The sequence below is a fragment of the Rhinolophus ferrumequinum genome, chromosome 19, assembly GCF_004115265.2.
Source record: "Rhinolophus ferrumequinum isolate MPI-CBG mRhiFer1 chromosome 19, mRhiFer1_v1.p, whole genome shotgun sequence".
In the NCBI taxonomy this organism is placed as follows: domain Eukaryota; kingdom Metazoa; phylum Chordata; class Mammalia; order Chiroptera; family Rhinolophidae; genus Rhinolophus; species Rhinolophus ferrumequinum.
This window is the reverse complement of record NC_046302.1, coordinates 505400-527507: the sequence shown is the minus strand read 5'-3', so window position 1 is coordinate 527507 and position 22108 is coordinate 505400. Positions and strand designations below refer to the sequence as shown.

The 22108-nt window shown below is 41.1% G+C and overlaps 1 protein-coding gene across 1 annotated transcript in view; it reads left to right on the top strand.

Moving 5' to 3' along the window:
- The window catches only part of RAB7A (RAB7A, member RAS oncogene family), a 95873-nt gene that overhangs the window by 55668 nt on the left and 18097 nt on the right, over nucleotides 1-22108 (top strand). The window contains exon 2 of the mRNA XM_033087114.1: nucleotides 20257-20317. Coding sequence (XP_032943005.1) covers nucleotides 20265-20317 — 53 coding nt within the window. The 5' untranslated portion in view covers nucleotides 20257-20264. The remainder of the gene's footprint in view (nucleotides 1-20256; nucleotides 20318-22108) is intronic.

Sequence of the window (22108 nt, the reverse complement as noted above, 5' to 3'; positions counted from 1 at the left end):
TCAGGCGATTCTCAATGATGGTTGTCCTGTAATTTAGTTGTAATTTTGATGTTGTAATGAGAGGAGGCAAGCACAGCGTTTACCTGTTCCACCATCTTGACCTGAAACTATTATTCCTTGATCTTATAATTTGAAGAGGTAGGGCAGTCGGGGTGGAGTGATGGTGCAGAAGTCTAAATTGCAGTTCACCTTTTCGAAGAAACAATTCAGTCTTACAGGTGGAACACCTTTGGGACTAAATGGCTCTTGGATACCCTGGAAACCTAGCAGGCATTGAAAGTCCTTTTATGCACTTCATTTAAAAGTTTGAGGGATAGGTGCCATGCAGGGAAAATCCTGGTTGGGGCCTGTTGATTAGAGATTATCAGGAGTGCTGGGGCTGAGAGGTGGCACTAATGCAGCCTTGACATTTATAGCCTGGCCTTTGGCCTCAGTTTGTGTTAAGATGGCAACTTGGTAGTCTGCCTGGCTTTAGTAAGGCTCTCCACTTTACCCTCATTTGAACCTTGTTTAACTTGCTCATCTCTTATTGAATCTGTCTTCCATTAGTCTTCACTGTTTCTACCCTAGGAGGGGAAAGGACACATTTGCTTTCCTACTGATGTACAAGGTGTGATCAGAAAATACGGTGAATGTTTAAATTTTTAAAAATTCATTACAGTAAAAGACACAATGCCATTAATTCCCCTCAAAATACTCTCCCTCACTTTGAACACACGTATCCCATCATTCTTGACACTTTCTGAAGCAGTTCTGGAAGTCCTCTTTCATGAGTGTCTTTAGTTGCACTGTTGTGGCTGCCTCAATGTCCTGAATCGATTCAAAATGTTTACCTTTCATGGTCATTTTGACTTTGGGGGAGAGCCAGAAGTTGCATGGTGCCAGATCCAGTGAATAAGGTGGATGAGGACACACTGTAATGTTTTTATTTGACAGAAATTGCCATATACCGGAAGTGATGTGTGACACAGAGCGTTGTCATGATGGAGGATGAAACCATTTGCCCATTTCATGTTAATGTGTTGTCCATGACCCAATGTTTTGTTAATGTGTAATTCACGGCACACTTTAAAACACACCTCAACCGTAGCTCACATCCAACTGACTGCACCAAACAAGTTGAAACTTGTCACACACTGTTACTAAGGTTCAACATGCCGCTTTGTGTATTGAAGATCCATGCCTTTCCATTGGATGGCACTTGGCAGCAGCATTCACCATATTTGTTGTTCACACCTCATAACTCATAACCCTTGCCTCTTTGACTTCTTTCCTTTTTTTTTAGCAGCAGTACTATACCACATTACCTGTACTTCCCTATTTGAGAACACTCTATTAATGTATTCCTTGAATGGTGTGAGTTAACTTTTTGGCATCTAACCTAGGCAGGCATGATACTATATTTTGTATTATTTGCTCTGCTTGTTTTGGAGCTTTAAAAGAATTCCAAGTATGGAGACATTATTATTTACCTGACTGGATTTCTTTTATTTTGACATCTTGTTTCAGGAAGTAATCAGGAAGAAATTGTTTTGGAGTATAAATGTAGCCGTATGAAACACCTCAGTGCACCATGGTTCTTATAAGAGTATTTGAGATAAAATTCATGAAACTGCCCTACAAAATTGCATACAATTCCTAAAGAGGACCTTCTCCAATCTGATGAAACCATCTAAACTATCACTAGCACCTAATCAGAGAAGAATTTTAATTTTAGTTAACTTTTCGTTACTGTACCTTACTGGGCAAGGAGTCTCTAAACACTGTCCCTGTTGATCATTGCCATCAGTTGCCATCAGTTTGTGCTCCTTAGTGTTCATTACATCGTTAACAATATTGCGTGCTTCAATTTAAACGTCCTTTGTTCCTGTGCTTACCTCATTCCTGTAAGCCAGTGATTTGTAAATAGTTAACTAAACCTCAGTCTCAGTGGGTTGCAAGAGACCTAGTGTAGTGTTTGGAGTCCTCTGGTCTGCTAAGGCAAATGGCTACAAATATTTTGAAATGATGGTGATATAATTATTACTCTGCTGTAGTATTCTAATGAAAAATTTAGATGTTACATAATACCTAACATTTGCCATTGAAGAACAAGTATCTTCACTGTGTTTTCAAGAATGAAACAAGATAGACTGGATAATGAGTGTTAGCCATAAATTGAGATTTGAGATGTTTGAGGACTATATTTTAATCCTAGTAAAATGCTTCAGAATTGTTTACACCAGCACTATACAATAAAAGTTTCTGTAAGGATGGAAATGTTGTATATCTGCACTATGCAGTATGGTAGGTGCTAGCCATAAGTGGCCACTGAACACTTAAAATGTGGCTAGTATGGCTGACGAACTGTATTTGATTTCATTTAATTGTATTTAAATAGCCATCTGTGACTAGTAACTACAGTATAGGTCAGCACAGGTCTAGACCAGCGTTTCTCAATCTTTTTTCATTACCACATCTCCCTTCCGCCCCGCTGGGCCTTTTTAGACATTTTCTCCTTAATTGTCTACCCTGCCCCAGTGAAACTGTAATACCACAAATATATTGTGTATATCCATTTATATACTGTACCTTCTAAAGGGCCCCTAACCATTGTTAATATCACCCCTTTGGGAGTGCGTGGTCTCAACCAGTTGAGGGTTGGCATTATGGTGAAGCTTAACCCAATGTCAGTACAGTACCTGGACAATTATAGTGACTGCTAAGGCTAATGGTACCTATACGTGCAAATAAGAACTTCAAAGCTGTGTAAGTTTTTAGAGGTTTGTGAAAAATCAGTCATCCTTTTTTGTCCTTGGGTGATATTCTTACGGCATCAACATGTTTTGGTAATAGATGATACTTGTACAAAGAGGCAGACATTTTAAGAGATATACTGAATTTAATCCAGTCAGAGGTAGGTAACCAGTAAATTGAGGGGTCTAGAAACCCTGTTGCATGGAGAGGAGTGGAGAAAAATCAAAGATGTTGGGGTTGGTGATGGAGAGACTGGGTGTCTCTAAGTCACTTTGCAGCTTCTGAAAATTGAATACTGCACAGAAGGTAGTTCATAATCACTGTTAGTGTTCAGGCAGAAGCTGGGTGATGTATCAGTGTTCTGGAAGAAGTATCTCTCCTAAAAATGTCGAGAGTAAGTGACTTCAAAGGACCTATTATGGTTGAATTTAAGGTTTTGTTCTGTAACTGGCCTCACTGTTTGTAGCATTATATAGAACCCCCTGTCCAGTAGGGAGTTGTAAAATAGCCAGCTTAATTTGGCCAGTGAGGTTTTCTAGTTTAATCTTTAAAAAGCTATAAAACAGAATGCTTTGTTTAGCTTATGGTGAATTATGATGATCTCCTTTGATGTAAAAAAGTATTTGCAGTTTTCTGTAGCTCAGCCCCGACATCCAGCCCAGTAACTTGACACTTAATGGACACTCAGTAAGTGTTTGAACTGAACTAGGTGTGCTTACCCCCTAGTTCATAGTTAGTGACCACTGTTCCTGAAAAAGTTGAGACACGTGATTGGACATGTTTAAAATTGATTAAGGCATAGAAAATGTCAAAACATAGGATATTTTTGTCTGAGGTGGTGGTCCAACCAACATGGGTTAGGATCATGTGAGCGGTAACCCATGCTCTTAGGACTCATGTGCCTGTACTGTCACTGCATAACAATAAAAGGGGAGGCAAGAGTTCAAATCGGTGTATGGGAGTAAGTCACGTAGTGATCCAACGCCCACTCTTCAGTTCTGCTTTCTCTGCTGTTGGCGTTGGCCGTGTATCTTCCTCAGTTGATAAGAGTCATATCCTAAATAGGATTCTCCACTGCGTTGTTTGCCAACACATGGCACAGTGCATCAGTGCTGATACACATTCTTATTGCAGGTAGTACATGATAAGTGAACGTGTGATATAAGAAATATAGCTGGGACCTCAGGTACATTGAAACGAGTTGACATATAGATATAGCAGATGTCATAAAGTTAATATAAGAGACTGCAGTAATGAGATTTGGAAGGTGAAATAATACTTGTTGACTAGGTACAAGTTTTTCATCACAGTTAGAAAAGCCCTCATGTAATATTAATCACTTACTGAATATATTTCATGTGCCAGATGGAATGTTAGGAGCTTTCTCTGCATTATCTCATTTGTAGAGGATCCTCATTTTTCACATGAAAGCACAGGCATGTTTAAGTTCACACAACTGAATGTGTTTGAGATGGGCTTTGAACCCATGGTTGTGACACCAAAATCTGTGGTCTTCCCACTGCTCTAGCAATTCCCCGTGAAGGGGAGTAGGCTTTAAATTGCCTTGTTTGGGCAATTTCTAGCCACCCTTCTCTTCCTGGTATTCAGTATACCGTTCAGCCACCTCTTTGAGAGTTTGGGAGTATCTGCTTCTGGTTATCATTTAGTGGGGGCTGTGATCTCAAGTTCCTTAAGCAAATTTGAATGAGACAGTCAAAGCAGAACTATAAAATAGAATGTGGCCTGGTACTTTGCACTTAGATACCCAGCGAACACTTGAATGTTGGAAAAGTAGCCAGTGATTCTTGTTGAAAGACAATTTAAGGGCAAGAACACTGGAGCTTGACTGCTTTATTCAAATCCTGGATCCACAGATGACTAGCCTTCCTGGCCTTAGACAAGTTACCTTACTTTTCTGTGTCTATCTGGAGTTATAAGAAAGAGAGGCTGCCATCTGAGCTGTAGCTGAATGGACAAACATTGCATTTGCCAGACAGTTCTTCCTTTGTGGCAGAAGCTGATGCCCAGATGGCTGGGGAAACTTGCCATCTGCTTCCTGCTCCCTTTCACCTGCCTTACAACCAGGCTAGACCTAAGCGACAGCAGTGCTTTAATGGCACTGAGTTGTGCTTATGGTAAAGAATAGCAAGCATAACTGCATTCTGATATCTAGCCACTCCTTGATGTGAACATGTACCAATTTCCCTTTTTGGCCATGGTAAACTCTAGTGAGATGCAGGGCTTTCCACAAAAATTATCTAAACTTCATGAGGAAAAGAGAGTACCAAAGGCATTTCTTGATGTCTTGCATAATCCTTCTAGATTTTTGCTTACTCCCTTTAACCTTTATTGCTAAAGGACCACAGATTACGGCACACAAAGAAGTAACGGCTCTACCTTTTTTTTTTTTTTTTTTAATTTTTATTGGGGAACAGTGTGTTTCCAGGACCCATCAGTTCCATGTCAGGTTGTTGTTTTCAATCTAGTTGTGGAGGGTGCAGGTCACTGACCCATGTGGGAATCAAATCGGCGACCTTGGTGTTATGAGCACTGCGTGTGCTCTGACCACCGAGCAAACTGGCTGCCTGGCTCTACCTTTTAAGTGAGAGCACAGGCAACACTGTGTCTGCTTCAGAGGCTTTGCCCTGGTCAGAATCTCAGCCAGCCTTTCCTACTAATTGACGTATATAAGGTGTCATGATGGGCAAGAGGCTCAATGTCTTCATTTGAATAAGAGCTAACTAGCCTTGTGCTAAGAGACTTAGAATCATCAGTCCTGGGTTGAGTCTGTAAGAAGACACTCAGCATCAGCACCCTGCAACTGTGTATTTAAACCAAGAAAGACCACTGTTCTCCAGGTCCCTTCCTTGGCCTCCAAGAGTGTACTACTATCTGAGCAGTAGTGTTTACCAAGCCGTGACATGTGACAGGCACTGCTGGAATTGGGACTTCAGGGATGGAGGAAAGACTGCCTTCAAGGAGAACTTGCCTCTTCCTCTTCCCCCAGCTGGGTGACAGGCAGATAAACAGGTAGTCATGATTCAGTATGTTAAAAGGGCACCCTAGCTCCCAGATGCTCTGGGGCTTGTGGGAGTGGTGTCCAGGAAGACAGGCTCTCAAGACTACCTACTCTTCACCCCCTCCCAGTTGAGCAGGCTTCTGGGTACAAAGGAGGAGGGATGGAAATGAGGAATATTATGGAGAAATGTTGCAAGGTTGGCTATATAACTCCCTCGCATGGTTGTCTGGAGTGCCCATGGCAGCCTGGGTTTTAGCTTTTGTGTGCCCTCTGAGGCCTCCGGTCTTGGTGAATTCATGCTTCTCCCACGTCCCCACTATCTTGGCCCCAGACCACTCTTTCTCGTCTGTCTGATGTCCACTGCTTCCCACACCTGACATTCCAGTCTTGCTTTTTCTCATTTCAGTTCCTAGGAACTCCTCTCAAGTTTGTAAGACATTGAAAACAAGTGAAACATCCTGAACAATTAGTTTTTTGGGGTTTTTTTTTAAAGGTTTTATTGGGGAAGGGGAACAGGACTTTATTGGGGAAGAGTGTGTACTTCCAGGACTTTTTTCCATGTCAAGTTGTTGTCCTTTCAGTCTTCGTTGTGGAGGGTGCAGCTCAGCTCCAGGTCCAGTTGCCGTTTTCTAGTTGCAGGGGGCGCAGCCCACCATCCCTTGTGGGAGTCGAACCGGCAACCTTGTGGTTGAGAAGACGTGCTCCAACCAACTGAGCCATCCGGGAGCTCAGCGGCAGCTCATCTCAAGGTGCAGTGTTCAATCTTAGTTGCAGGGGGTGGAGCCCACCATCCCTTGAGGGAGTCAAGGAGTCGAACTGGCAACCTTATGCTTGAGCCCACTGGCCCATGTGGGAATGGAACCGGCAGCCTTCAGAGCCTTCGGCGTTAGGAGCACGGAGCTCCTAACGGAGCCTGAGCCACTGGGCCGGCCCCCTGACCAATTTGTTTTGACACACTGAGTACTCTTTAGGCATTGCATATGTACAGGTGTTTAGTCTTACTTTTGAAAACTGTCAGTATTTCTGCTGATAGTGTTCTCTCTCTTGCTCTGTTACTCTTAAAGTACTCTGTATTTATATTGCCCTGTGCAGGGATTATGTCTTCTTGCCTACCAGACAGCAAACCTCTGGAAGGCAATGTCAGCCATCTGTTATTCTTTGTACTGTCCTCCATGTCTGGTGAGTGCTGACATTCCCGTTTTAGCACAGGCATCTAAACCTAAGTCATGAAATCCTAGCACAGACAAGCATTCCCTCAGTTAACAGTGAAACAAGATACAACTAAATACATCCGTATCTTTTAAAAATAGATTTGATTGCAAGATTACTCCAGGCCTTCGAGTATTGGAGGAAAGGGGAATATGATAAAACTTAACTGAGCTCATATTTTTTCTAGTGTTGGAAATCCCTGTAGACTATAAGATGGAAGTAGTTGAATGTGAATTTCAAAATACGTGTTCCATACCACATCCTTGAGTCTGTAAAAGCACTGGTTCTTGAACTTTCCAGAGTACAAACTGCTTCAGCAAGACAAGAAATTCCACAGGACTTGTTCTCTGTCTGCAGCCACCTATGTTCCAGGTAGGGCTCCCTGTTTTGGCAGGTTCCACTATGGGTTTGTCACAGCTTAGCCCCACCCAAAATATCTTGGCTTTTACTGGGTTTTTCCTACAGTGAAAGGTAACTATTACTCAGATCCTTTATCTGTGTTTTGGTCCATGTCTGTCCTCTACTCAGTTATACATTTACCATTCAAAGACATTTTGAACATTAACCAAAATAAAACACATATTTAATTGAGTAAAGACCATGACTTCTTTGTGTGTCAAGGTCACTTCAAATGTAATACCCTTCCAAAAATCTCCTGGCTCTTTTTCAGGATTCCCTAACCCAAAAGACCCTTTTGGTTGCATAAGACATATACCTAGGCAACTTCCTTGGCATTTTCCTCATTTCTTGCACCCTTACCAATCCAATCCATAACTTGATGCTGTCTATCTTGACTTCAAACCCTAAAATGCATCCATTTGCTCCCACTTTCACCACTACTCTGGAGTAGTCATCTTTGCCTGAAATTTACAGCAGCCTCCCCTTAGGTCCACCATAAGGTCTCCTTCTGTTCTAGCACCATCTCCCTACCCACGTCAGGCAGGGCTCACAGTACGGACACCACTGCATGAAAATCCTCTTTCTCTGGCCTACCCGTGTGATCAGTTCATAACCTCCAGATTTTTGTTTCCTCCTACAACAAGGTTTTTGCATGTGCTATTCTTTCTGCCAGGAAAACTCTTTTGCTCTCTTTCCTCCTTCAGATCCAGGTTCAGTCAGTTCTTCCTGGAAGAATCCTTCCATAACTCCCAGCTAAGGAGTTACCCTTAAAATAAATTTAACATGTCTTTATCACAGTCGTGTTTTACTTTTGCATTTTATGTGATTTCTGCTTATCGTTTAATGTCTGTTCTTGCCCTTGATATTTATTTAATGAATGAATATAATAAGATTAATCTGACACTAATTGGTAGGTAGTCCTGGGGCTTTAAGAGTTCTATTCATTTCATGATCAGAAAGGCCCCCTTTTTAGGTGTTTCTAACTAGGTATTTCTAATCTCAGATTTCTATGGGGGCAAGACTTAACTATCTTGCTTGCCTTCCCACCAGAGGCTGATTATTACAGATAACCAAAGGTGCTTATCAAGCCTTAGTCTGGAGTACATTTGCCATAAAAGTTTGTCATAGTAATTTTTTTTTTTCCAGTAAGGAAAAAAAATATGTATATATTTTAATTTATTGGGGTGACAATTGTTAGTAAAATTACATAGATTTCGGGTGTACAATTCTGTATTACATTATCTATAAATCCTGTTGTGTGTTCATCACCCGGAGTCAGTTCTCCTTTCATCAAATCACAATGTATTTGATCCTCCTTACCCTCATCTCCCACCCCCAACCCCCTTACCCTCTGATAACCATTTGTGACAACATGGATGGATCTTGAGAGTATAATGCTAAGCGAAATAAGTCAGACAGAAAAAGCAGAGAACCATATGATTTCACTGATATGTGGTATATAAACCAAAAACAAGAAAAGAACAAGACAAACAAATGAGAAACAAGAACTCATGGACACAGACAATAGTTTAGTGGTTACCAGAGTGTCATAGTATTTTTATTTTTATAAGTTTATGGAAATAAACTTATACATTCCTTTTTTTTCAAAGGAAGGCACAGCTCACAGTGGCCCATATGGGGATCAAACCGCCAACCTTGTTGTTATCAGCACCACGCTCTAACCAACTGAGCTAACCAGCCACCCCTAAATTTACACATTCTTGATTTTTCTTACAAATATTCCGAGTTTGTTAAAAGTATGAGTTGCATTTGCAATTTTTTAAAATCTCAAATATGTACAAATATGTACAATAGTGAGAATAGAATAGTGTTACGTACGCGTTGCTCAGCCTTAGTTATCAACTCATCTGCCAGTCTTGTTTTTTCTGTGCTCGTCATCTCACCATCTTTTATTTTGAAGCATGAAATGCCTTTTTTGATCTTGGTGGTTACCCAACATAGTGGCTGAGATGAGGGTCTTTGTAATCAGTCCAGGGCTCCAGTCTCACATCTGAATATTTTTAGAAACCCAGTGACCACTTATGAGCTTCTGTTTTCTTGTCTGTTAAATGAGAATTTGATCTTCTGGGCTTGTTGTGGGGATTAAATGAATGACCTCAGTAAAATCTGTAGTGCATTACCTAGCACAGAGCGTGTTCAGTTAAGTGGTGTTTATTTCTTGCTGTTTAATAGGCTGTGCTCGTCCACTGTTTGGCCCCTAATCTGATTCCTCAGTTTGGAAAATTAAAAAAAGATCTGCCGGGTGGCCGGATGGCACAGTTGGTTAGAGTGTGAGCTCTCAACAAGGTTGCCATTGAAGGACAACATCTTGTAGCTGATGAGCCCTGGGGAAATCACACTGTTCCCCAATAGTCCCCAATAAAAATTTTATTAAAAAAAAAAAAAAGATCTGCCTACAACAGACACTACTGTTCAGCTTGACAACCACCATAGTAGTAGTAGTAGTAGTAGTGTGTGTGTGTGTGTGTGTGTGTGTGTGTGACTTCAAATGCCTGCCTGGTCTCTCCCCGTAACATCCAAAACTTCATCAGCCAGTGTTGCTTGCCGACCTCAGTCTGAGCCCTGAGGTTCATCAGTTTTGAAGGCAAGATGACTGCTGGGTCTTCTGTAATGTTCAGGTACAGAGCACAGAATCTTGGAAGAAAAAGGCTTGGAGATGTTTCATACTAGTTAAAAGTTTAGAATGGTGCATTTGAATCTGCTCAGAAGCCTGCTACCTCTGAAATCTGTGTCTCTATGATGCTTCCTTCCCAATGCTATAGTTAGGATGTGCAGTAAATCACATTCTGGTAGATAAAACAGGCAAGACCATTAGACAACAGAAAGATACATGTTTAAAATGTTTCTTGACTACTTATCTTAAGAAGTGCAAATGGAACCAGTCAACCCTCATTTCTAGCTACAGGCATACTTCATTTTATTGTGCCTCACAGATGTGTTTTTTACAAATTGAAGGCCAGATCCTCAACCAGCAAAAAGATTATTACTCACTATTGAGATACTTGCTTTATTGCAGTGGTCTGGAGCCGAACTTGCAATGTCTTTGAGATACGTCTGTATATGATTAACAATGATTTGTGCTAATGATAGCTGGAGTATGGTGAAATGGAAAATACGAGTTGATTGCTGATAGGGGTGGAAACTATTCTGGAAAATAATTTGTCAGTATATTTCAAGAACCTCTAAAATATCTGTACTATTTAGCTGAGTAATAACACATTCGTGAATCTGATCAGATTATGCTAACAGATGATATACATAGGTTCATCTCATAATTAAAAACAACTGTGTGCTTAAATAACAAGGAAAGGAGTGGAATTAACCATATGCTGAAATATCATGCAACCTCAGTGTTAATAACATGGAAAGATATTCAGTGTAGAAAAAACAATGCAAAATGTAAACACTGTAATCTCAGTCATTTGCAGGAAAACTAGAAAGACTTACACCTGGTGCTAACAGTGATCGCTTCTTAGGAGATGAAATTGTGAGTGGCTTTTTGTCTTTGCTTCATTCCTTAGTACTTACCTGAACTTTCTTCAATTCAGTACTTTAATTGGAGGTGGTGGATGGGGGGCATGGCAACAGAAAAGTCAATGTTTTGGTTAAGATCTAGGTGTTCATAGGTAGGCAACTTGGAAACACCAAGCAAGTGAAAAATGTTAATGGACTATAGAAAGGCAGTTGGCTTAACTGTCCCAGCCTGTTGAACCATTAGCATTTATTCAGATATTTAGTACCATCGTTACATATGCGTATTAGACACACATATAAATCAGAACCGCAGTTGTTGATCTCTCTTAGTGGTTTCCAAGTCTGGTGCATGCGCCTCAATTGCCAGAGGGAACTTTTAAAAATGCCTAATGGAGTTCTGCTCCCCACACCTGGTGAATCAGAATCCACTTTGTGGTGAGAGCTGGTATTGCAGAATGGCATGGTTAACTGTTGGGGCCTGGACTGACACCTGGTAATTCCAGCTCTGCCACTTAATTGCTGTGTGACCTTGGACGTGATAAACACCTGGTTCAGTTTAATTCCCTGCATTTTACACTGTTATCTTGATGACTTTGCAAAAACTTTGCTTTCAACTCCTTGATACTGCAACTCCCTCTAGAACCTGACCTCTAGTTGAGCATAGTCATTGTGCATTTTTGATTACCATGCAAAATTGTTCTGCTCCAAGAATTCAGACTTTGAAATGGCCCCAGTGGCCCCAAACTTCGAACTTCCTACCCCTTCCCGACTCTTGTCATTTTTCCTACATCAGTACTTTGTTTTCATTGCCCCATTTGCATTCTCTGTCAGGTCCTTTCTGCCCTCACTAACCATGGCCAGCCTAGACCCTTGAACAGCACTTTCCCTGGCCTTTTTACCTGCTTGATGTTTCCTTATTAGTCTGCCTATGTGGTCATTTGGCATCTCTGCTTCAGAAATAAAGAAAGTGATAACTCCAGGCTAATGGAGGGAAATTCTAGATTTTGATTTATTACACAAGAAACATCCTTGAGGGAAAAAATCAATTCAGCATACAATACTGTTAGTGTTTGCTCCAAAAAGTACTTGTTCTTCCAAGGAACTCAATCTAGAGCGCACTGATGAGGTTTGATTTGACAGCAGAAAGAAGTGATAGGTCAGCTGGTCAAGGAATGCGCATGGTCCGGCAAGCTAAGAAAGTTTTTATTGTAGGAGAGAAAAGTATATCGGACTGAGCAAAGACCACTACATTCGTCTGCACACCTAAAGGAGACTTGCAGCCCTGAAGGAGGGAATGAGGAGGATTTTTATAGGGGCTGTGCTGACAGAAAATGCTGACTGCCTGCAAGCCAGTAGCTGTTTTGTGGCTTTCTGTTATCGCAAGTTTGTGGTTTTCTGTTATCGCAAGTTTGGCTCTGTCTGCAGGTGCAGGCCAACAGACTCTGTAAATCAAGGTCTCTGAGACCTAACATTCAGACCTAACATTAAGTCAAGGTCTCTAACATTGAGAGATCTAACAGGAAGGAAATTTGTTATGACTATACCTTATTCTAGGAAGGTTTTAGGAGATACTCATATGTAACCAGATTAATGGATGTTATCTGAAATGTTCATTTCCAAGGAACAGGTCAGGGGCCTTGTATACAACAACTCTTTTCTTTATTTCTGCTCTGCCTGCTTCGTTTTCTCCTGTAAAAAGAAGTGGTTTGTGCATTAGAGAACTGTTTTCCAGTTAGAAATTTCTAACTTTGTAGAATTTAAAGAGGTAATTTCAGTCTTCAGAAATCCATGAAAATGGTGATGAAAGTGGGTAACAGAAAGCAGCAGCTGCCAGTGGAGATTTTAAGAGCTCTGCTGCTTGGGCAGCTTCTTGTGACAAAAGTTCTGTACAAGGTTTGCTTTTTTCTAGAAACAAGTGTCCCATTCTTGATCCTGGACAACATTTAGTACCAAAAACCCCCAAAAACAAACAAACCGAAAAAAACGTAGCTCTTAACTTTTGCCAGTTTAAAGCCATCAACGTCCTGGTGAGACCTGATGTGGGATTTCTTCAGATCAGCTGTTGAGTACCATTTGCAGCAACCCCTGACTGTTTAGCAAGCCCTAAGTGAAGATGAAAATCTACATTGATGTGTAGTTTGTCTTTCATGATGAGCAAGGAATATTTTTGTAATCATGAAACTTATTTGCAATATCAACAGGATACCATATTTCTCAAAAATGGAAATAGCCTTTTGAGTTTAAAGGTAATGTGTCCCTCTAAAGATCATAATAAGTGAGTATAAAGAACACAAAACTATTTGTAATCCCACTGTTACGGGAGTCACGGTTCTTCTTGCCAAAGCAGTGAAGAATCAAAGGTTAGCATTGCTGATTAATATGCAAGCAGGGATTATTAGTGATGCATTCTCAGGGAAGAGAATGGGCCTAGAGCCAAGATGGGAGAGGCAGAGAGAGAGAAGCCTAGACCCCTGGTGTTAGTGATACGTGCTCGGGGAAGAGAAAGGGCCTAGCCGAGGTCGGGGGGAGGGGGAGAGAGAGACAGAAAGAGAGAGAGAGAGAGAGACAGAGACAGAGAGAGACAGAGAGAGAGAGAGAAGGGGAAGAGAGAGTGAAACAGAAAGACAGAGAGAGTGAGGGCCAGAGAGAGAGAATGAGAGAGAGCACGAGAGCGAGAGCTCTCTTGTCCTGAGGACTTAAGGACAGTTTGCTGGGGGAGGTGAGGGAGTTACATATTGATTTAGTGGAAAACATGGTGCATACTCTTCCACATGAGGTCTGTTGACTCAAATCCTTATCTTGCTGCAGACCACCTCTTGTCATCTATTGTTATAAAAAACAGATGCGTGGCTGGAGGCAGTTAAAGCTAGTTTTGAGCTTTTTCTGTGGGCACTATGGACTCCCTCCCACCCCTCAGATTTTCTTTGTCTCAGTAAAATTGTCATCTTTCTCATTTAGGCCTTATACTGCTGTTTAGGCCTTACACCGCCTACTTCTCCTACCTACATTTTCTATTAGGTTGGTGCAAAAGTAATTGCTGTTTAAAATGTTAAAAATAATTGCAAAAACCGCAATTACTTTTGCACCAACCTAATAACTTTTACTTAACACCACCACCCAGGAAAAACCTGCTAATATTATGTATCCCTTTCAACTTCATGCATAGCCTTTATGTTTAAGTTTTTACTCCTTTGGAATCTGTTGTGGAAGATGAGGTGTAGGGATCTTAATTCTCACCAAAGTTTTTCTGGCTTCCACCACTTAGGAATTGTTCATTTTTTTGCCACTGAATGTTATATGCTATATTTGTCCAGATTGTTCATTTACGAAGTCTCTGTTTAGTCCTATTCCAGCCCCACACTGTTAAGGCAAATCCCCTGTCATTACTCTTCTTTGGGAGGAACTATTATGTGTTTATTTTTATGAATAAAGTTAGAATTATTTCATCAAATTGCCCCCAAAATTTTGGAATTGCTTAAATAGGGAAGAATTCATACCTTTACATACCTCTTCCTACTGGAAATATGTCTTCATTCAGGTTTTCTTTGTCTCAGTAAAATTGTTATCTTTCTCATTTAGGCCTTATACTGCTGTTAATCACTGCAGTATAAATTTGGAATGTCCTTTAGGAAGATGAATTAGCAAAAGTTATGAAAATGTTAATACTTTCGACCTAGTAATCCCATTCCTAAACAATATCTGTGAGTTAAGATTAACAAAACACTTTTTCCCCTGTATGAGAATTTGACTTTTGGTTAACTTTCTAGCTGTTTCCCTGGGACCCCGATAAAGGCAGACTGTCATCTCTGTTGCTGGGCAGCATGGCTTGTGGCAAACTCACTCCTAGTTGGTAATTGTATCTGGATACGGAGGGCTGTGAGTACCTGATGATCCCCATACTTGGGCTTCATGGAACACAGTGGCTTTTGTGCTAGATGTGTCCCTCATGGGGAGCCAAAGGAGCTATCAAAATATTGGCTCCCCTTAGGAATGAGGGCTCTTAAGTCAGGGTGTTAAGCCCACGTTATCTCCTATGTGGACTGTTGCAAGTACAACCAGCAAGTTTTGTTCTGGTTCTAGTCCTCAGTAAATGGGTACAAGGTGTGGCCTGTGACATACTTGTGGGTCTGAGTCTGAGAAGGCCTCCCCCCCACCCCATGGGCTTTGCCCTGTCCCAAGGAAATGAGCCCACAAATGGAAGTTCAAAGATGTTTCTTGAGGCATTGCTTTTCCATAATTTTTGATATATTTAAAAAAAGGCAGGAATGGCTATTTAAACACTTAATTCACTCGAAGGAATATTGGACATTAAGACTATAATAGAAATAAGGATAAATGATAACGTGGAAGGAACAAAATACCAGATTGTATGCTGAGGCTGTGGGACTGCTCTCATAGGGACGTGGGGGACTCTGGACCGCATCCTTAGCTGCTTTCGGGGATTATTATGACTGGGTTTGCAGATGAGGAAGGACACTTAGGCGTTGTTCTCTGCTTTCCAAGAGGATCAGCCTGACAAGACAGCCCCACAGGCACACCTGCAGCCTGTGTAAGCAGAAATGGGGAGGAAACAAACATGAAATCTGTCATGTGGGACCAGGGAGCTTGTGTATTTCTTGTTTTTTTGTGTTTTTTTTTTTTCTTTCTAATATTAAATAATAGTAATATAGTGGTGAAACTCACTAAGCCAAATTATGGAAATCCCATTTCCTATTCTCAAATTTTTAAAATATTCTTCAGTAATTTCTTAAGAGAAGGTACCATGAGAGCTTCTCCATTCCTTGATCAAAGAATAAAGTTTCTGCTCTAAAAAAAAAAATGTGCAGAGCTTCTCATCTTTACATCCATTTCGTTAATTTGCTCTTCTTTGGATTTGAAATTTGTCTCAACTGTGATAATCTGATCTCTAGTCCAAAATGTGGTACCAGACCTTGGGATGAGACTCTTAAACCTTGGTCAAAGCAGTCCCGGGGAGGAAGATGGGGCCGTAGGACTCTACAAATAAGGGGTGATTTGGGATATACAGGCATACCTAGCTTTACTTTGCTTTACAGATACTGTGTTTTTACAAATGGAAGGTTTGTGGTAACCCTACTTCCAGGAAGTCTATCAGCACTATTTTTCCAATAGCATTTGCTCACTTTGTATCTCTGTCGCATTTTGGTAATTCTTCCAATATTTCAAACTTTTTCATTAGTATTATAATTGTTGTGGTGACTCGGGGCCTCCCTATTCCCTAAGACACAACAATATTGAAATTAGGCCAATTAATAACCCTACACTGGCCTTTAAGTATTCAAGTGAAAGGAAGAGTCACATGTTCTCTAATTTTAAATCAAAATCTAGAAATAATTAAGCTTTTATTTAATTATTAAAATAAAATAATTAACATGTATTTCCTCAACATGTATTGAGGAAGGCATGTTGAAAGCCGAGATAGGTCGAAAGCTAGGCCTCTTGTGCTCAATAGTTAGCTAAGTTGTGAATGCAAAGGAAAAGTTCTTGAAGGAAATTAAAAGTGCTATTGCAGTGAACACATGAATGATAAAGCAAAACAGCCTTATTGCTGATGTGGAGAAAATTTTAGTGGTCTAGATGGAAGATCGAACCATCCACAACATTCCCTTAAGCCAACGCCTAATCCAGAGCGAGGCCCTAACTCTCTTCAATTCTATGAAGGCTGAGAGAGGTGAGGAAGCTGTAAAAGAAAAGTTTGAAGCAAGCAGAGGTTGGTTGATGAGATTTAAGGAAAGAAGCCATCTCCACAACGTAAAAGTACAAAGTGAAGCAGCTTTCATAGCTACCGTGTTTCTCGGAAATAAGACCTAGCCAGACAATCAGCTCTAATGCATGTTTTGGAGCAAAAATTAATATAAGACCTGGTCTTATATTACATTATATTATATAAGACCTGGTCTTATATAAGACCCGGTATTGTATTGTATTATATTATATTTATTATATTATTATGCCCAGTCCTATATTAATTTTTGCTCCAAAAGACATACTAGAGCTGATTATCCAACTAGGTCTTATTTTCGGGGAAACACAGTAGAGAGAAGTCAATGCCAGGCTTCAAAGGACAGGCTGACTCTGTTATTAGGAGTTAATGCAGCTGGTGATGTTAATTTGAAGCCAGTGCTCATTTACCATTCCAAAAATCCTGGGGTTCCTTAAGAATTATGCTAAATCTACTCTGCCTGTGTTCTGTAAATGGAATGCAGCTTGGGTGACAGCACATCTGTTTACAACATGGTTAACTGAATATTTTAGGGCCACTTTTGAGACCTACTGTTCATAAAAAAAGGATTCCTTTCGAAATATTACTGCTCACTGACAGTGCACCTGGTCACCCAAAAGCTCTGACGGAGATGGACAGTGACGTGAATGTTGTTTTCATGCCTGCTAACACAGCATCCGTTCTGCAGCACACAGATCAAGGAGTGATTTCAACTTGCAAGTCTTATTATTTAAGAAATACATTTTATAAGGCTGTGGCTGCCATAGATAGTGATTTATCTGATCGATCTGGGCAAAGTAAATTGAAAACCTGGAAAGGAGTCACCATTCTAGATACCATTAAGAATGTTTGTGATTCAGAAAGAGGTCAAAATAGCAACAATAATAGGAGTTTGGAAGAAGTTGATTCCAACCCTCATGGATGACTTTGAGGGGTTCAAGACTCCAGTGGAGAAAGTACAGATGTGGTGGAAACACCAAGAGCACTAGAATTATAAGTGGAACCTGAAGATGTGACTGAATTGTTGCATCTCAAGATAAAATTGAATGGATGAGGGGGTGCTTCTTAACGATCAGCAAAAGAAGTGTTTTCTTAAGATGGAATGTACTCCCGATAAAGATGCAGTGAAGATTTTTGAAATGACAACAAAGGATTTAGAGTATTACATAAACTTAGTTGATAAAGCAGCGGCAGGGCTTGAGAGAACCGACTTCAATTTTGAAAGAAGTTCTGCTGTGGCTAAAATGCTATCCAGTAGCATCACATGCGACAGAGAAATTGTTTATGAAAGGAAGAGTCAACCGATGCAGCAAACTTCATTGTTTTTCTCTTTTAAGAAATTGCTACAGCCACCCCAACCTTTAGCAGTTACCACTCTGATCAGTCATTAGCCATCAACATCGAAGCAAGACCTTCTATCAGCAAAATGATCATGAAGATGGTTAGCATTTTTTAGCTATAAAATATTTTTAATTAAGATATGTACACACTGTTGTTTTTTTGGATATAGTGCCATTGCACACTTAATAGACTACAGTATAGTGAAAACATAACTTTAATATGCTCTGGGAAACCAAAAAATTCATGTGACTCCCTTTATTGCAATATTCACTTTATTGTGGATATTGCGGGCACATAATATCTCTGAGGTATGCCTGTTATCTCTCACTGCTTATAGGAAAACAAAAAAACCTAGATCTGATGGAAGATAAAGGAAATGGGCTTTGCACAACTCCCCCTCATCTTATACTGCTTTCTATCCAGCACCAGTGGGAGCTTTATAGACAAATACTGGGAAGCTGAGATACGGTGTCTTCATAGAACACCCATGGGCACAAGGCTTTGGGCACTGAGACACCTCATGGTATGTAATGGGGCCTAGTAAATTACCTGTAGCCTGGGCCTGTTCAACACTGTTTCTGAAGCCATGGAAAATACCACTTTTAGTAGCATAGGACTCATTATCTAATCCTGCCTTATGGGGCAGTAGTTAGGTCTAATATTTCCTTTCAGTATGTGGTTTTTGGTGCAGTACTACTTTGAAAGATAACAGTTGGCAGCCAAGCATCTGGAAACAGCAGAGTGTAGCTTAATTACCTTGCCTGTGCTCTGTATCCTACTGGTTCTCTCACTGTCTTCTGGACTCTGTGTTCTGTTATTTATTCATCTCTGTATTTGGCACACCTTATGATAGCAGCCAACATTTACTAACCACTATATTCTAATCACTGTCCTGAACATTTTGCTCATTCAGGTTTCACATCATCCTTAGGACTTAAGAACTATTATCGCTGTATCCCTATCCCAATAGAGGTTAAATGAGTTGCCCAAGATCACACAGCTAATAATAAGTAGCAAAGCCAGAAAAAAATCTAGGCTTTCTGGAATTAGAATGTGCATGATTAAGCCACTCCCACTATAGGCAGTACTATCAGCCTCATCTTCCAGGAAGCTAGGTGCTTAAAGATGAAACTAAAAAGTACCTTTTCTGAGACCCATTCTTGACTGTTCTGTTTTCCCATACTAGAGAAGAATAACACCAGGCTGTACAGAACCCATTTCCTTCCCGTTTGTTTATGTAGAAACACTTTTCCCCCAGTTCTACTGAAGCCAGGAGTTGGAGGTTACCTTATTACTCATAGTCTCCTATCCTGCCTATTTCAGTGTCTTGAGGATAATGGGCCAAAGTTAGGGGTTCTCGGAAGGCATAGGTGCCATTTTTGAGGGCACTCACCTTCAATCTTGAAATCTGGATTCTAGAGAACCAAAGCTTCCCAGTGGGGATTCCAACATCTGAGGAGGAGTGCTTCTCCAGCAGTCTTTAGATAAAGTCGCATATTGGGATCCAGAATTTAGGACTCCTACTTTTCTGAAAGCAGCTCATTTTTTGAAAGTCACTGAGTCAGGCTCTGGGACTGATTCTTAAGACAGGAGCACTGTCTTGATAAATAAACAGACCATGCTGTGGCCAGTTGTAGAAGAGAGTTAAGCAAAGATTAGGCATCTTGCATATTGTCTGGTCAAGGGTAGGGAAGGCTGCCTGAAAGGTTTTCTGATAAAAGGTGGTCCCGAGAGCTTCAAAGTCAAGTATTATTCATGCACTAACCCAATATTTGATAATTCTCTACTTGGCACTGGAGATACAGTGGGGAATAAAACTGTCTTCATGGAGATTATTATTAGAAAAGGAAGAAAACAGACAAATACAATATGTAAAAAATGTCGAGTAGTGGTAAGTTTTCTTACTTTGCTCTGAAGAAAAATAAGACAGAGTAAAGGAATAGAAAGCCAGTAGAGAACAGTGTGCTACTTTAGATAAAGTGATCACCTCTCTGAAAAAAGTGATATTTGAGCAGAGACCTGAAAAAAGCAGGTTTGAGCTGAGTAAGTTGGAACATTAACCCAAATTGATCCTGTATCCAAGCGGGAGAATCCGTTCTCTCAGACTGCTCCCAGGGGCAGGATGGTCTTGCCATTCTGTTTTGCCTAACTTTGGAATCCAGAGTTGTAATGACTGGTACTGCTCTCTGTCACAGCCCCTAGATGGTAGCGAAATAGCCAGCGGGAAGGCTCAGGGTACTTTGATGTTTGTGCCAAGGGAGATGCTTCACCTTGGTGTCTCCATCCACTCACAGTGCTTTCTCCTTTCTTTTTTCAGTTTGAAGAATGACCTCTAGGAAGAAAGTATTGCTGAAGGTTATCATCCTGGGAGATTCTGGGTAAGTGTTTCTCATAAATTTGAGCTAACAAATTGGTTTGGATTCAAACTTCAACTCCTTGGAACCCATGCCTTCTGTACTGACATTTGTCACTTCCTTCTCGTAATGGCGGTGGCATTAGGGCCCTAGGTCTCCCTGTTGTTTTGGAATGCAGCAGAAGTTTGAATTATTCCTTATTATGTAACCCTTTTGTTCCCTATTTTTTGGCATGATTTTGGAGAAAAGGTGGCTATTTGAACTCAGCTAAGAGTAGTTTTGTGAAATCTCTTTTTTTCCAAGCTGGTTAGATCTGGGAAGTCCTGTGTATGTAGATTGTTGCCGCTGGCATTGTGCCTCCCAGCTGTGGCTCTGGAGTACACTGCAGGACCCTCCTCTTGCTATGCCTGATTTGGGTCTGTATTTGAAAGAGCCTGGTACTGGAGAACTGGATTCTGATCTGCGATCTGCGACAGACCAAATAGCTCACTCTTTAGTAGCTGTTAAGATTCTGTGGGAGGCTCTTTTAGACTTGGCTTCTGAAGTGACCTGTGAAAGCTTAGACCTACTGGAGGCTACATATTTAAAACAATCATAATAAAATAAGGGTTTTTTAAAATAAAAAATCTTATTCCAAAGTTCCCTGCCCGTCCTTTAAAAAAGGCAGCAATTTTCCTACCCTGCTGGGTTTTTTTAATCACCTAAGGAGCCTTTTAAAGTTAGCATTTGCCCAGACTACTGGGGTAATACTTAAATCTCCTCTCTCTCCCTCTCTCTCCCTCCCTCCCTCCCCCCTCCCCGTGTGTGTGTGTGTGTGTGTGTCTCTCTCTCTCTCTCTCTCTCTCTCTCTCTCTCTCTCTCTCGCTCTCTCTCTCATTCACCCACACATCCACTCTCCTGGTGATTCCGGTATGCTGTCAGGGTTGAAAGGTGCTTACTGCTTCAGGCCTGTGTTACCCACACTTGCCTTAAAAGAACAGTAACTTGTTCGGTTATTGATCATAGATTTCCCAGTCTCCCCTGGAAGTTCTGGTTCAGGTGACCTGGATTGGAGAACACGGCCTTAGGCTGTATCTGTACTTTCAGGTCTTCTGCGTATGAATATGTTCTTTTGTGGGAAAGGAATGTGATATTACTGACCACGAGGAAGCCTTTTGCATTATCTTCAGCCTGTCCCAAGAACCTCATCACCAGAAAAACCACACATTGTCTCTTTTTTTTTTTTTAAAGATTTTATTGGGGAAGGGGAACAGGACTTTATTGGGGGAACAGTGTGTATTTCAGGACTTTTCTTTTTCCCAAGTCAAGTTGTCCTTTCAATCTTAGTTGTGGAGGGTGCAGCTCAGCTCCAGGTCCAGTTGCCGTTGTTAGTTGCAGGGCGCACAGCCCACCATCCCTTGTGGGAGTCGAACCGGCAACCTTGTGGTTGAGAGGATGCGCTCCAACCAACTGAGCCATCCTGGAGGCTGCTCAGCTCAAGGTGCCGTGTTCAATCTTAGTTGCAGGGGGCGGAGCCCACCATCCCTTGCGGGACTCGAGGAGTTGAACAGGCAACCTTGTGGTTGAGAGCCTACTGGCCCATGTGGGAATCATACCGGCAGCCTTCGGAGTTAGAGCTCTAACCTCCTGAGCCACCGGGCCGGCCCCCACACATTGTCTCTTGCTGAATTTTCTTACTGAGGGAGCATACTTTGAGGTAGATTCTGGTTTGGTGGCATATTGGTGCCTTTTCTGCTTCTGATTTGAAACTGAAGGAGCAGGTTGGCTGACTGGCATATTTGTCTCTCGAAGCCAATGGCTTTCTCTTGCTATTAG